The sequence below is a fragment of the Pipistrellus hanaki genome (genome assembly GCF_964339955.1).
Source record: "Pipistrellus hanaki genome assembly, chromosome: 7".
Lineage (NCBI taxonomy): Eukaryota > Metazoa > Chordata > Mammalia > Chiroptera > Vespertilionidae > Pipistrellus > Pipistrellus hanaki.
Window position 1 is genome coordinate 86,167,672 of NC_140509.1, and position 15,334 is coordinate 86,183,005.

General features: G+C 62.4%; 1 protein-coding gene across 2 annotated transcripts in view; it reads right to left on the reverse strand.

Annotated features, from left to right (window-relative positions):
- Positions 1 to 12,804: 12,804 nt before the first annotated feature.
- Positions 12,805 to 15,334, reverse strand: part of PRKN (parkin RBR E3 ubiquitin protein ligase) — a 353,591-nt gene continuing 351,061 nt past the window's right edge. For both annotated transcript variants that reach the window (XM_084890914.1, XM_084890913.1), the window contains exons 11-12: positions 14,085 to 14,202; positions 12,805 to 13,651 (exon numbers count right to left, since the gene is read on the reverse strand). In XM_084890914.1, coding sequence (XP_084747040.1) covers positions 13,539 to 13,651; positions 14,085 to 14,202 — 231 coding nt within the window. In that variant the 3' untranslated portion in view covers positions 12,805 to 13,538. The remainder of the gene's footprint in view (positions 13,652 to 14,084; positions 14,203 to 15,334) is intronic.

Genomic DNA, 15,334 nt, shown 5'->3' on the forward strand with positions numbered 1-15,334 from the left:
TCGGAGAGTGGTCCTGGCTGACGTCTCCCCATGTCACTTCCTTTAAAGCCGCCGCCGGGGAGGGAGGGAGGGAGGGCCGGGGCGGGAGGCGCCGCTCCAATGAGCGGGCCCGGCTCCCGTTTGAATCTCCGCCGCCGGAGCCGCCGGAGCCGGACAAAGCGCGCGGCGGCCTTTCCTCCCCGGGCGCCGCCCCGACCCCGCGGCTCCGGCCCCCAGGGTCCCGCCGAGCTCAGCCCGGCACCGCCAGCGGGGCGCACCCTGACCGCCCGGGCCTGCCGCCGGGCCGGGAGGGAGGGGGCGAGGGTGTGCGGGTGGAACCCCCGCACTTGCCAAGCCCTCGCCTCGCCGCCGGGGCTGCAGGAGCCCGCGTTCCACCCCGAAGCGCCAGCCGGACCCGCGCGCCAAGCCCGCGGGGAACCCGGGCCGCGGGCGGAGGGCGGGCCGGCGGCCTGGGGACGGCGCTCCCCGCAGGGCGCGCCCCTCGCCGCGGGGCGGGCATCGGAGGGTCCCGTGGGCCCTGGCAGGGAAGCGGCGTCCATGGCTCTGAAACCCCAGAAGCCAGGCCGCGGACATTCCTTGGGGAGCATTTCAGACTCCAGACAGTCAGGGTGTGTGTGTGCCCGAAAAGGTTCACCGTGGCAACCAGGGTCACCAACCATGTTTGCAGGGCGCGTGCCTGCTGCGTGCCCTGTGTTGTGTGGGCGCTCAGTCCCCAGGGGATCCTGTGCCCCAGACAGCCGGGGCGCATCCCGGAGCTGCCAAGAGTGCAGCGCCCCGAACAGCACCAAAACCTCAAAAGCCGGCGCAGAGGCTTTCCAAAGCACCTCTCCAGAGTCAGCTGGTGGCGTTCCTTTGCATGTTGAACGCAAACTTTCTCCAGAATCCGCAAGTCACTTCACTGTGTGCTCCATTTGGGACAGCTACCGCCAGTGATTTGGTGGAAACAAACTGATACTAAAGTTGCTGACAACTGCAAGTCTTATTCCCACCTCAACACTGTGTCTTTCTTCCTCCCGGCTGTAACGATTGTTGCACCGTTACTGCTACAGTAGCCCTTGGCCGGTGCGGACCGCGTTGCTCACAGGCTCAGCTATCTCAGAAACAAAGCTGGGAAATCTGGGAGGAAAAATGACTGCTTCTGAGCATTTAAAGTGGAAGTACCACATTCCCCGATCCACGTGCACGGACGGACGGTGCTCAGAGTGCCCTTTAGGGTCTCACTGCATCTCAGGTGTCCTCACTCAGCTCCTGCTATTCACACAGGAACGGAGCACAATTCTTACAGCTCAGTTCCACACACGTTTGAGAAGCCGGACTGGCTGCGGAAGACGGAAAACCTTGCCCCGAGGCGCTCAGAGGCTGGGGAGAGACCTGCACACCGGAAGGTCTGATGGATCCCTGAATCTACGGTTTGGAGGCGGCCTGAGGAGTGGGGAGGGGGCGCGGTCCACACAGCTTCTTAGCTCTCAGCAAACTGCAAAGGGGTAGGCATGCTCGATACGGAGACGGCAAGAAATGAATGCTCCTGGGAGGAGAGATTTAAAAGCAGACCAGAGGCACAAACGGGCAACAGTGAAAGGAGACACAAAAAGCCAATGAAACAACCACAACAAGCACATGACTCACACGAAGCACCAGCGGGACGATGGCCCTCCGCTCTCCCACCGGCCCAGCCGTCAGACAGTGCGCCGCCCGTCCAGAGGGTGCCGGCCGTGGCTGGCTCCTTGCTGGCGGGTCGCGGGGAGTGGGCACGCGATAGGAATGGTGGCTGCTCCGAGGAGTCCCGGGAAACGTGTAAATAAGAAAGCTGACTCGCTATCCGGCTCTGATCTCGCACGTAAATAGCTGCGTCTAGCCGCCGAGGTGTCAGGTGTTGTTTCCATGCGGCAGGCCGCGGGTCCGGTGTTGGTGCTGCAGTGTTTACGGCCAGCGGGCTCTCACCGGCTCAGCGAGGAGGGGCAGGGGAAGCGGGCGAGGGCTCCTCCTGACGAATGGTCATGACAATCGCTCCCAAACGGTAATGTGGAGGCAAAGCCCTCCCTCTGTTTTAGTATTTTTAAATTTTATTTTAAAGAGAGGAAGGGAAAGGGAAGAGAGAGAAACGTCAATGGGAGAAACACCAATCAGCCGCCTCCTGCACCCGCTCCAACCTGGGATCCGGCCCACAACCCAGGCATGTGCCCTGACAGGGAACGGGCGAGCTGGTGGGGCACCGGACGAGGCTCAGCCACTGAGCCACACCGGCCAGCTTTCAGTGCATCTGAAGTTCGTTGTAAGCCTAGTTAAAAACTTGTTCTCGGTATTCACCTAGCTCCTTCCTCTTGGGACTTCCTCAAGGTCACTTTGCCTGGCAGGGGGGACCCGAGAACGTCATTTCTGACCTCCTCCCACACCCAGGCCAGGGGCGCTGGAGGTCATAGGGCACATGGCCACTGGAGGTCATAGGACATAGGAAGGACAGCAGTCAAGTTCATCAATGCAACAGCAGGAGGCAAAGTGACACCCAGCTCTGTCGCCTGGTCTAGGAGACAAGGGGACCAGAAGCACTGACCCAGCACCTTCCCCCCTCCCCCTCGCCCCTTCTCTCCTCTTCCTCCTTCCTCCTCCTCCCTCCTCCCTCCTCCTCCCAGGCGCCCCCTCCCACAGTCCCTCCAGGTGCACAAACATGGTGGCTGTCCACGCCAGTATCACTGGTTAAAGCCTTAAGAAATGGCTTGCAAGTTTCACAGGTTTAGGCGATCGATGCCAGCTAATTGGGGAGCATTCCATGTGGAGTCCGAGCTCTCTCGGCAGCCTTCCTCTTTGTACCACCTGTGGGCGTTCTGTGTGAGGCCGCTGCCTGCGCTGTGACTGCCTGCGCCCGGCCTGGCGCCCAGCCTGGCACCCGGCCTGGGCGCTCACTGCGTGTGCCCGGCCTGGCATTGGCCTGGGCGCTGACTGCCTGTGCCCGGCCTGGCACCCGGCCTGGGCGCTCACTGCGTGTGCCCGGCCTGGCATTGGCCTGGGCGCTGACTGCCTGTGCCCGGCCTAGCACCCGGCCTGGGCGCTCACTGCGTGTGCCCGGCCTGGCACCCGGCCTGGGCGCTCACTGCCTGTGCCCGGCCTGGCATTGGCCTGGGCGCTCACTGCCTGTGCCCGGCCTGGCACCCGGCCTGGGCGCTCACTGCGTGTGCCCGGCCTGGCATTGGCCTGGGCGCTGACTGCCTGTGCCCGGCCTGGCCTGGCATTGGCCTGGGCGCTCACTGCCTGTGCCCGGCCTGGCACCCGGCCTGGGCGCTCACTGCGTGTGCCCGGCCTGGCATTGGCCTGGGCGCTGACTGCCTGTGCCCGGCCTAGCACCCGGCCTGGGCGCTCACTGCCTGTGCCCGGCCTGGCATTGGCCTGGGCGCTGACTGCCTGTGCCCGGCCTGGCATTGGCCTGGGCGCTGACTGCCTGCGCCCAGCCTGGCACCCGGCCTGGGCACTGACTGTGTGTACCCGGCCTGGCACCCGGCCTGGGCGCTCACTGCCTGCGCCCAGCCTGGCACCCGGCCTGGGCGCTCACTGCCTGCGCCCGGCCTGGCATCCGGCCTGGGCCTACACATTTCATCTTGTCATCCTGTTTCTTCTAGGATCTCAAGGCTTCAACACTCAAATCTGTTTTTTAAAAAACTTGTTTATTGATTTCAGAGAGGAAGGGAGAGGGAGGGAAACATCCATGATGGGAGAGAATCATGGGTTGGCTGCCTCCTGCACGCTCCACACTGGGGATCGAGCCCGCAACCCGGGCCTGTGCCCTGAGCGGGAATGGAACCTGGGATCCCTCAGTCCACAGGCCGAGGCTCTATCCACTGTGCCAAAGTGGCCAGGGCGACACTCAATTCTTTTTCTTCCTGCTCACTGCCCGTCGTTCTGTAGTTCACACTTTTCAGTTCATCTTTCACCTTTGGTGTGAGGTGCTGAAGATGGGAACCATGAGCTCTCCCGGAAGCACCGGTTCAGATTCAGGCAGAAGCTGGGTGCTCCAAGGAGGAGGAGGAGGAGGGGGAGAAGGAGGAAGATGGGGAGGGGGAGGAGGAGGAGGGGGAGAGGGAGGAGGAGGAGGGGGAGGAGGAGGAGGAGGGGGAGGAGGAGGAGGGGGAGGAGAAGGGGGAGGGGGAGGAGGGGGAGGGGGAAGAGGGGGAGGGGGAGGAGGAGGAGGGGGAGGGGGAAGAGGGGGAGGAGGAAGAGGAGGGGGAGGGAAGAGAAGGCTCCCAGCAGGGGGGAGGAGGGAGGGCGGGGGCGGGGGGAATAGAAGGGGGCAGCAGAGACCTCCGGACAGGGACGTGCTGTCACTGCCGGTGATGCTGATTCTAAACGATGCTCCTCACTCGCCTGGAGGCAGGAAGCTGCTTCCCGCTATCTCTGCGGAAGGTTCTGGGCGCCGGCTGCTCTGGGCCCGTCCAGAGGCCTTTGTCCCATCGGACATTCCTGAGGGCAAGGCAGCCGGGGTGGCCGGGCCCCTTTTAAAGCGGCTCTGTTTTTTATTTTTATTTTCTATTTCGTTCACACCCTGGTGTGCCCACCGGTGCCGGAGAAGAGCAGACGGGGCCAGGGCCCCACGAAGGAGACGGATCCGGTTGAGGTCGGGGGCGGCCTTTCCGGGGGGAGAGAGCCCGTCCTCCGGCCCGGGGGATTCGGGGTGCAGGGCAGAGGAAGGGAGTGGGGTGACCGAGGTGTCCCTGCCCCCCCCCCTCGGCCCACACGGGGCGCCCTAAGTCAGAGGAAGGGGTGCCAGCCAGCCAGTCCCCGAAAGGCCTGGGGCAGGGCAGTGGTGTGGCCGTGCCAGAGCAGGCCTGGGGCAGCTGCCCAGCGGGAACCTGCCGGAGGGGACAGGCTGGCGGCTCGGGGACACGGAGCAGGAGACACCCACACGCCGAGCGGCCAGAGCGGTGTGCCCGGCCGCTCCGGCTCTTCCTGCACCGCCTGGCGGCCAGCTCACAGCGCTGCTCCCGAGGGCCCACCGCCCTGTCCGTCTTTGAACTTGAACCTTTGAGCTTTCTCCTCCCTCTGTATTAGGAGAGCCGCCCTCACGATGGCCACGGCGCTCTGGGAAGATTTGCTCCATGGCCCGCTGGGCCTTACTAAGTCACCCACACCCTGACCAGGTCACACACACCCTGACCAGGTCACACACACCCTGACAAGGTCACCCACAGGCCCTGACAAGGTCACCCACGCCCTGACCAGGTCACACACACCCTGACCAGGTCACACACACCCTGACAAGGTCACCCACAGGCCCCGACAAGGTCACACACTCTGACAATGTCACCCACACGCTGACCAGGTCACACACACCCTGACAAGGTCACCCACAGGCCCCGACAAGGTCACACACTCTGACAAGGTCACACACACTCTGACAAGGTCACACACCCTGACAAGGTCACACACACCCTGACAATATCACCCACGCCCTGACAGGGTCACCCACAGGCCCCGACAAGGTCACCCACAGGCCCTGACAAGGTCACCCACGCCCTGACCAGGTCACACACACCCTGACCAGGTCACACACACTCTGACAATGTCACCCACGCCCTGACCAGGTCACACACACTCTGACAATGTCACCCACGCCCTGACCAGGTCACACACACCCTGACAAGGTCACACACACCCTGACAAGGTCACCCACGCCCGGACCAGGTCACACACAGCTGCCCTGGTCTGGCCCCGTGACTCCGCCCCTCCGACCAGAGCGAGGGACTCACCGTATCACCGTCACCGAGGAAGGCACTGGTGCTCCTGAGCCCTCCGGCGCTGTGGCTTCTCCTGGGAATGAGGGCATCGGTCAGGTTATTCGGTAGAATCGCTGGGACCCATCCTGTGTGTCTCCTGAATGCCACGGGCCGCCCACAGACACTGGTGCCATGGGACATGGAGAGCCGGCGAGCCACTCCCTCGGGAGGGGTCCCCCCGGAAAGAACAGGAACCAGCAGGACATGCGGCACTGGAGCCCACAGCAGGCGGAAGACGGAGGTGCAGGGAGTGGGCGGAGCAGAGGGAGCGGGCAGAGGGCATCTCCCGCCTGGACGCCCTGGCACTCCGCTGGGCGCCTCTGGCCGGCGCTGACCTCGCCCGCAGGAGGGCGATGAGCCGGGAGGAGCGCCTGTGTGGGGGAGGGAGGGAAGACCACCCACAGCCCCTTGTTTTATCTGAACTAATCCCAGCTGTCGGGAAGCTGAGGCTGGATTATAAAACTGCCCAGATGATTGAGACTCGAAGGCGCTGGCTTCCGAGGGAGGAAGAAGCCACTGCATCATAAACACCTGTTTGTGCGCGTGGCGAATCCCACTTCTGAAATTAAACCGGAACGAGACGTGGCAATCAGCGCGAAGTGCTTGATCCTCACTAATAACCGTGCTGTTTCCGAGGCCGGCTCTCTGACCTTGGCAATGGCGCTCGCCCTCTGCGGAAGGACACTGCAGACCGGTGGTTCCCGCAGCGTCCAGCCCAGAGGCCGCAGACATGCCTGTCCCGGCCGGGCCTCGCACCTCCAATGACAGAGCGGCTTCCCATCCAATAACTGATGGACACACCTCAGCGCACAGCCGCCTGCTCCTCTACAGGCACGTTCAGACACCGTCCCCTTTTCCTGCTGAGTCAGGATGCGTCATCACCACGAACCAAACCAGAGGCTGTCTGCCAGAGGGCCCGAGAAGCCCATTGCTTCACGTCCGGACCCAGATGGAGGCGTGGCAGAGCGGGGAGGCTGCTCCCTCCAAGGAGCCGGTCTAGACGCCACGGCCCCAGTTCCAGGTCCAAGGCTGTGACCACCAGCCCTGGGCCGGGGCCTGCACACTGCTCAGTGGGTAGCGCTCTTAGGACTCCGAGAATCCCACAAAGACCAGTTTCTTCTTTGCAAAACAGGCTCAGGTTCCTAATGCATTCCCCTTTAAGATGCAAAACCACACTGGGGCTTACCCAACAGAGGGTATTTTCTCCCTGCCCAGAGGCCAGCACCCATCCACTCCTCCACCCAACACCCATCTGCTCCTCCACCCAACACCCATCCACTCCTCCACCCAACACCCATCCACTCCTCCATCCAACACCCATCCTCCCAACACCCAACACCCACCCACTCCTCCACCCAACACCCATCCATTCCTCCATCCAACACCCATCCGCTCCTCCACCCAACACCCATCCGCTCCTCCACCCAACACCCATTTGCTCCTCCACCCAACACCCATAAATGGGCTCTTCTTCTCCACACCCCAAAAGGGTTCCCTGTGGGGCCAGACATTGAAAGTTCTTGGGGTAATAAGAGGACCCACCCCAGTTTCCCTGCATTAATCTCTTCTTGTAAATGTGATCTGCATAAAGCCATCAGGTCTTGTCCGTCTCGAGGTCTGTCTCTGGCAGGGATCCCATTCAGAAAAAAACACAGAAAGCAACAAATCCTTTTCTGTCATCTCTACAGCGCACCTCCATCACACGCCCATTCTTAAAGTCCTAACTCCTGCGCACCTCCATCACACACCCGTTCTTAAAATCCTCGCTCCCGCTCGCCTCCCTCTCCCCATTTCACAGTGCACAGGGCCTGGTTCCCACGCCCTCCTCCTCCCAACCCCGAAGTCTAAGACTCACCCTGAGGGAGGCTTGCCCCCTCACCCTCCACCCCTGCATCCTCCAGGCTTACTTCTAGATCTGTCTTCTCCCGGGAGAAGGTCTCTCCCTTAAGTCAAGCCAGTTCCGTCTGCCTTTCCAATTTTGCCGTCTTTTATTTTTTTTAATCTATTATTTATTTATTTATTTAATTGACTATGGTATCACATAATTGTCCTCTATTTTTTAAAAAAATATTTTTAAAAATATATTTTATTGATTTTTTACAGAGAGGAAGGGAGAGAGATAGAGAGCTAGAAATGTCAATGAGACAGAAACATTGATCAGCTGCCTCTTGCAGACCTCCCACTGGGGATGTGCCCACAACCAGTGTACATGCCCTTGACCGGAATCGAACCTGGAACCTTTCAGTCCACAGACTGACGCTCTACCGCTGAGCCAAACCGGTTTCGGCTATTTAAAAAAAATATATATATTTTTTATTGACTTCAGAGAGGAAGGGAGAGGGAGAGAGAGATAGAGATAGAAACATCAATGATGAGAGAGAATCATGGACCAGCTGCCTCCTGCACGCCCCCACACTGGGTATCGAGCCCCCAATCCGAGCATGTGCCCTTGGCCGGAATCAAACCCAGGACCCTTCAGTCCGCAGGCTGACGCTCTATCCACTGAGCCACGCTGGCAGGGGCCATTTTTTAGTCTTTTAATCTGTCCTCAATGCTTGTACCTGATCGCTTCAACCAACGGCAGCCGCCCCAGCCCCGTGCTGCCCAGCGGAGGAGGGAGGGAGAGAGCTCCTAGCTCATTCCTGTTTGTTTCTGCGACATCAGCTCTCAGCCAGTCCGATGGGGTGGGGTGGGGGCTACAGTAAAAGGGAGTGATGTACACGCCCATTTACCCCCTTCCCTCTGCTACTCACCGGACCGCTGTCTGTCCTGTGAGCTTCTGTGTGTGTTCTCTTCTCAAGGCCTTCTCCTTCCACCCTTCCGAATGAGCGAGGGCTCTGTGCTGCCACCTGGGGAGCCACTGCTGCCGTCCCTGCTGGAAATCTCAGGAGGCATCGCTGGCCCTGAGACAGCCAGGCCCTTGTGTGGAAGAGAGAAAAGGAAAAGCGATTGTCTTCTCCTCGCCTAACACGATGACAGTTACCTCAGAGTCCCGTTCCAGCCGATCGGCGGGCTTTCGTACTGGTGTGCGGGCGGGCGTCTGGAGGCAGGAATAACCAAGAAACAATGTCAAATGCAAGGCAAGGGACGGTCTGGCCGGTGCAGCTCAGTGGTTCAGCATCCACCTATGAACCAGGAGGTCCAGGTTTGGTTCCTGATCAGGGGCACAGGCCCGGGCTGCGGGCTCCATCCCCAGGAGGGGGCGCACAGGAGGCAGCCGGCCAGTGGTTCTCTCTCATCGCTGATGTTTCAATGCCGGAAGCCGATGCTAGCATGGCAGCCGGGCCTCCCAGGACGTGAAAAGGCCCGTGGCCCGCACGCTCCTCACCCCCAGGCGGGAACTAAGGGCCTTCCGTGCTTCCCACTGATCTGGGCAGCCACCTCCCCCCGAGCGACCTGTATTCCATGATGGCGGCTTTTTGGTGCTGAGGGCGGTGGTGTGTAAGTCACTAGTGGCCGGGGGATGGCCAGGAATTTGGCAAACGCTGTTCAAAGCGAAACGTGGGAGCACCGTGTTCGCCAGCCTCCCTCAGCGCCCAGGCTGCAGCCACTCGCAGCCCCGAGAGCGAACGGGCTTATCTCGGGGGAAGCGGGGAAGGTGGCTCCCCACGCAGATTCACCTCCCCCTCGAGGGAGCCGCGGCTCCGCTGTGACTGTTCATTGTGCCGGGGCCTCACAGACAGGCTTTGTGGGACCACAGCTCGCCGTCTCGGCCACACCAGGCGGTGCGCTCGGGGAGAGGCGTTGGCCTCCGTGCACAGCCCAGCGGGGACCCTGCCGAGGAGCCGCCTGCACGGGGAGAGCCAGGCGCGGGCTGCACACACAGGGGTGGCATCCTCGTCCTGGCACCCACAGTGGCGCCATCCTCACCACGGTAGCAGGTAGCAGGGCCCCTTCGGCGTTAAGCCCCTGTAGAAATCCTATAGGAAAAGGAGGTGATATGCAAATTAACCTTCACGTCCTCACAGCATGGCTGCCTATAACCAGGCTGGCAGGGGGCTTAGTGAAGGACAACCAAACGACTGAACAGTAGGCTGCGTGGGGCGATGAGGCCAGCAGGGGGACTCAGAGGGGCGACCAGGTCAGCAGGGGGGCGTGATGTTGTGCAGGACGGGGGACTGGGACAGGGACTGGGACAGGGGACGGGGACGGGGCAAGGACGGTCACCACGATTGCGAGGTGCAGGCCCGTTAAAGGAGTGAAGCTGGGGCCACGCTCTGGCTTTCCATAAACCACACCGGCCTCTCCTTTTTCTCTGAAACCAACAGTAGCTTTCTTAGAGCAAGTGGTGACACAGTGGCTACAACAATCACAGTATTTGATAAACACAACGGCAGCCGATGGGACTGCCACCCGCGGGATGAAAAGCGCTTTGTGCTGCCTGCGGGGACGGTGCTGAGCGCAGGCGGGGAGGGTGGGGGCACTGACTAGGGCAGCTGTGGCTTTAGGAGGCGTCTCACAGCTCCCCCGCTCCCAGCCTCCTAGGTCACCCGTGTGCTTTAGTAACCGTGTGTGCCGTAGGTCACCCTGCGTGTGCCGTAGGTCACCCGTGTGCTGTAAGTCACCCGTGTGCTGTAGGTCACCCGTGTGCTGTAAGTCACCGCGTGTGCCGTAGGTCACCCCGTGTGCCGTAGGTCACCCGTGTGCCGTAAGTCACCACGTGTGCTGTAGGTCACCCGTGTGCTGTAGGTCATCCTGCATGTGCCGTAGGTCACCCGTGTGCCGTAAGTCACCCGTGTGCCGTAAGTCACCGCGTGTGCTGTAGGTCACCCCGTGTGCCGTAGGTCACCCGTGTGCCGTAAGTCACCACGTGTGCTGTAGGTCACCCCGTGTGCTGTAGGTCACCCGTGTGCCTTAGGTCACCCGTGTGCCGTAAGTCACCCCGTGTGCTGTAAGTCACCAGTGTGCCGTAGGTCACCCCATGTGCTGTAGGTCACCCGTGTGCCGTAGGTCACCTGTGTGCTGTGGGTCACCCTGTGTGTGCTGTAGGTCACTCCGTGTGCCGTAGGTCACCTGTGTGCTGTGGGTCACCCTGTGTGTGCTGTAGGTCACTCCGTGTGCCGTAGGTCACCCGTGTGCCGTAGGTCACCCGTGTGCCGTAAGTCACCCCGTGTGCCGTAAGTCACCCCGTGTGCCGTAGGTCACCCGTGTGCCGTAGGTCACCCGTGTGCTGTAGGTCACCCTGCGTGTGCTGTAGGTCACTCCGTGTGCCGTAAGTCACCCCGTGTGCCGTAAGTCACCCCGTGTGCTGTAGGTCACCCGTGTGCCGTAAGTCACCCTGTGTGCTGTGTCACCCGTGTGCTGTAGGTCACCCGTGTGTCGTAAGTCACTCCGTGTGCTGTGTCACCCCGTGTGCTGTAGGTCACTTCATGTGCCGTAGGTCACTCCGTGTGCTGTAGGTCACCACACGTGCTGTAGGTCACCCGTGTGCCGTAGGTCACCCCGTGTGCCGTAGGTCACCCCTTGTGCCGTAGGTCACCCCGTGTGCCGTAGGTCACCCGTGTGCCGTAGGTCACCCTGCCTGTGCTGTAGGTCACCCGTGTGCCGTAGGTCACCCGTGTGCCGTAGGTCACCCTGCGTGTGCTGTAGGTCACCCGTGTGCCGTAGGTCACCCGTGTGCTGTAGGTCACCCGTGTGCCGTAGGTCACCCCGTGTGCTGTAGGTCACCCTGCGTGTGCTGTAGGTCACTCCGTGTGCTGTAGGTCACCCGTGTGCTGTAGGTCACCACGCGTGCTGTACTGGAAGTGTGGACAGTGAGTCTGTAATGACTGACGCACCGTTCAGGGCGCCCTCAGGAGGTGCTTGCTGCTTCTCTCCCAGGCTCCCCCGGGCACGGTGTCTTGTCAATCCCCACCGCCTTCTCCGTGGAAATGAGGGTGCGGAGTAATCATTTCCGGGTTTTAGACAGCGCCTGGGAAGACACATGGGCACTTCTTTAATTATCGTCAGCTGACCTCAGGGCGATAGGCGGAGCCACGCCCTGGGAACATGCTTCCCCAATGAGGCCGGACAGACACGTTATCAGCACTGACTCACCTTTGGCCAGGTGTCGCAGCGGGCTTTGATATGTAAATCCAGGCAAGCACCAGGAATGCAAATAAGCTCTGTTGAGCCTAAGTTCTGGTGGTACTTCCTGGCATTTGGGGTATAAATAAATGTGCTGTGTGGGCTCAGGGTCCTGTCCCTCCAGCAGAGTGGCAGCGTCCCACCCGGCTCCCAGCTTTAAATCTATTTCTGCATCTTTCTTTCGTTCTTCCTTTCTTTCTTCTTTCTTTCTTTCTTCTATTTTCTCAGTCTCTGGCCGCTTCCACTTAGAACTGGTTTGCTCATCTCTCTTTCCGTGCTGGATGAGGAAAAGGGAGACCCCCGCCATGTCTGGCCCTGCACTAGGTGGCAATCTTTTTTTTTCCTTTTGCGTTTTCACCCCGGTAATGAGCACGTGATGATGGGAAAATTATGTTGTCATAAAAAGAAAGACTGAGAGAGACTACAGGTGAAACGGGGCATGGAGAGTGGGTACTGAGCCGCATCCCTCAGAAACGCCGCTGAGCCAGGCACAGTTCACACCAAGCCGAGACGCGGAGGCAGTGCCCTGGGTGGGGCTGGTGCTTCCCTGTGGCTGTGCCGGGGTTTGGGTTCGGGGACCCCCGGGGCCACCTGGGAGGGGGCCGGCAGTCCCAGCAGAGAGCACGTGAGAAAGGATCTTACTGGGAAAAGAAACCCACGCGGGTTTGGACTCCAAATAAAACTCCTGTTGCCTCCGACTGCCCGGCCTCAGAGGGGGTGGGATGGGGGCTGTAGGGGTGAGGGTGGGAGGGAGGGGGGTAGGGGGCTGGGATACTAACTTGAGAACGTGCATGCGTATCCATAACCCACAGGCAGCCTGGGGTGGTGGAGGCCTGGCGGGGGGCGGGGGCGGGGAGGAGGACCCAATGGGGGTGAAAGGGAAGCGGGGCATCAATAATGCTGTCAATGATAAACCGCCGTCTCCTCGGGGAGCCCCCTCCCCCCGGCCTTTATGGAAAAGACGTCGCACAGGGACTCAGAGGCTCAGCGGCTTTATTGACATTAGAACGGAGCCTCGGGCGGGCGGTCTCCGGGCTGCTGGCTGGACAGAGGACAGGCCGCTCGGGGGCCCGTGCGCTCCTCTCCGTGTGCCCGCTCCGGAGGCTCCCGGTCACGGCCGTGTCTTCCCTGAGCTGGCGGCCGGGGCCACGGGGAGCGGGAGGGCTGTCCCGGACGGGGGTTCGGACAGAGGGCAGGGGGCCCCTCCCCCCTCTCAGCAGAGGCACATCCTCTGCTGCTCCCACAGCCTCCGGGGTCCCCGAGGGGAAAGGGACCCGTGTGGTCACCATCGCCGAGGAGACGGCCCAGGGCAGAGGCGGGCAGGTTACCAGCGAGGGCAAGCTACCCGCCCCCCTCTGCCATGCCCGCGGGAGGCTGCTCAACGGCCAGGCCTGGCACCTGGCACCCACCGCTCGCCGCCCCCTCCGGGCACCGGCCCCGCGGTTCACAGCGCAGCCGCGTGGACCGGCGTGAATGTCGGCAAGCAAGCGGCAGATTTGGTGGTATTTTCAGGAAGCAGCTTCCGAGGTGGCAGGTGATGAAGTGCGCCTCTCGGAGCTGCCGCACCTGGCTGCCATTCTGGAAAGAATGGTGTACACGTGTGCGCCTATGTTTGTGTGCACACGTGTGAGTGTGCGTGTGCACATGTGTGCGTGTGTGCGGGAGAAAGGGAGAGTGGCGGACGATGCTGGACGTGGGGCTCCGGAGCGGCTACACGTCGAACCAGTGGGCGCCCATGCAGGCGCGGCTCCACTCGCAGCTGCAGTTCCAGCACCACTCCAGCTGGCACTGGGGCTGCGGGCACTTCATGTGCATGCATCCGCCTGCGGGAAAGCACGGGCAGGCTGCTGAGGGGCCGTCCGAGGGCGCCGCCCAGCCCGGGCGGTCTGCCTCTGTCCCACTGGGGCTGGAGGGACCACCGAGGCCGCCTCCCTTTGGCGGGGATCCCCCCTCCCTCCCTGGCCTGGCACCCAGGGCAGGAGCCCTGCGGGGATCGGGAGCACCAGCGGGCAGTGTCCGGCACCGCTCCTGTGTGGGCCGGGCAGTGGCCAGCTCACCCGCACCGCGGGGCTGGCGTTTTAGCGCCGTGACCGTAGGCAGCCAGGCGGCAGGACCTGCTCAGCAGAGGGCGCCGGCACTGCCATGGCTCCCAGGTCCCGGCCGGACTGCCAGCCACGAGGCCCGGAGCCCGGCCGTGACCACGCACGGGCCACGGAGCCCGGCCACCTCGGCCGCCCCGGGAGCGCCGGGACTCACCGTTCTTCTCCACGGGCACTCGGCAGCGCGGGCAGGGCTTGGTGGTCTGCTGGATGGTCTCCCGGGAGCGCTCCTCCCAGCAGGCCTGCTCGGCCGCCCGCGCGTCCACCCGGTAGGCCTGCGGGGGGACGGGTGTCTGCGAGGGCCGGCGGCCGGGCACCGGGCGGAGGTGCTCAGACGGGGCGCCCTCGGGCAGGAGCCCCGCGTACGGCGGAGGGTGCGGGCTGGGGGAGGGCGGCCCTGGGTGCGGCTCAGGAGAGGCCAGCAGCGTGGAGCCCTCCCCGAGGCCGTGGCCGCACCTCCTGGCGCCGGACACAGGTGTCAAACCGTTCCCAGTGACCACAGACCAGCCACCGGTCCGAGCTCACAGGCCGGAGTCAGTGGGTGGGGCGGGCGGGGCCGGGATGTGAATCTGAACACGCCTCGAGGGGCTGCGGCACTGGGAGCCTGGGGGGCCCTTCCGCTTGGGCCCGAGGAGGCGCAGGCTCAGCTGGTGTCTCCCTCCCGCCACGCAGCACGGACCCGGGTGGGGTTCCGTGTGATTCTGTGCCGAGGAGACACTGCTAACATACATGTAAGAGACCTCACATGCGTGTTTCTTCCTCTGCGACAGCCGTTTAGGCAATCACCGGACCAGTGAATCCTCGTTCCAAGAGTCAGTTTAAATCGTTTTCCAAAAGGGCCAGATCCCCACCATCCACCACCCAGCGGCTTCCCTCAGTGAGAGTCTCAGGGGGTTCCCCGCTTCGAAGGGAGGCCTGCCCCCCGCCCCAAGCCTACCGCCCAGACAACACTCACTTCCCCCGGCCACGGCAGAACAGCCTCCGACTTCCCGGCCACGGCCACGGCCGCGCACTGCCTGTGAGAACCCGCCCCCTGCTGGCGAGCCGGGCCACTGCATCCCCTCAGGCACAGAGGTGTCCATAAGCTGGCTTTGCTAGTCTCACATTCTTGAAACGATTACTGTGCCTCTGGACACACACACACACACACACACACACACACACACATCTCGGGAGAGAGGTATCAGAGGGCCGGGAAGTGATGGAGCCCTGCGAGGCAGACGGGCAGGTGGTGTGGGCACGCCTTGCTGAGTGGGACCTCTGGGCGGCGCTCTGAGTGGTTGGAAGAATGGCTCTGAGGTGACAGCACAGGGGGCTCAGTTACAGGGCAGCACGCCGGCACCACGGCGGCTCCGAGCTTCCCGATGCTCCAGAGGGGAGTGGAGGACGTGGTGTCCGTCTGCCTGC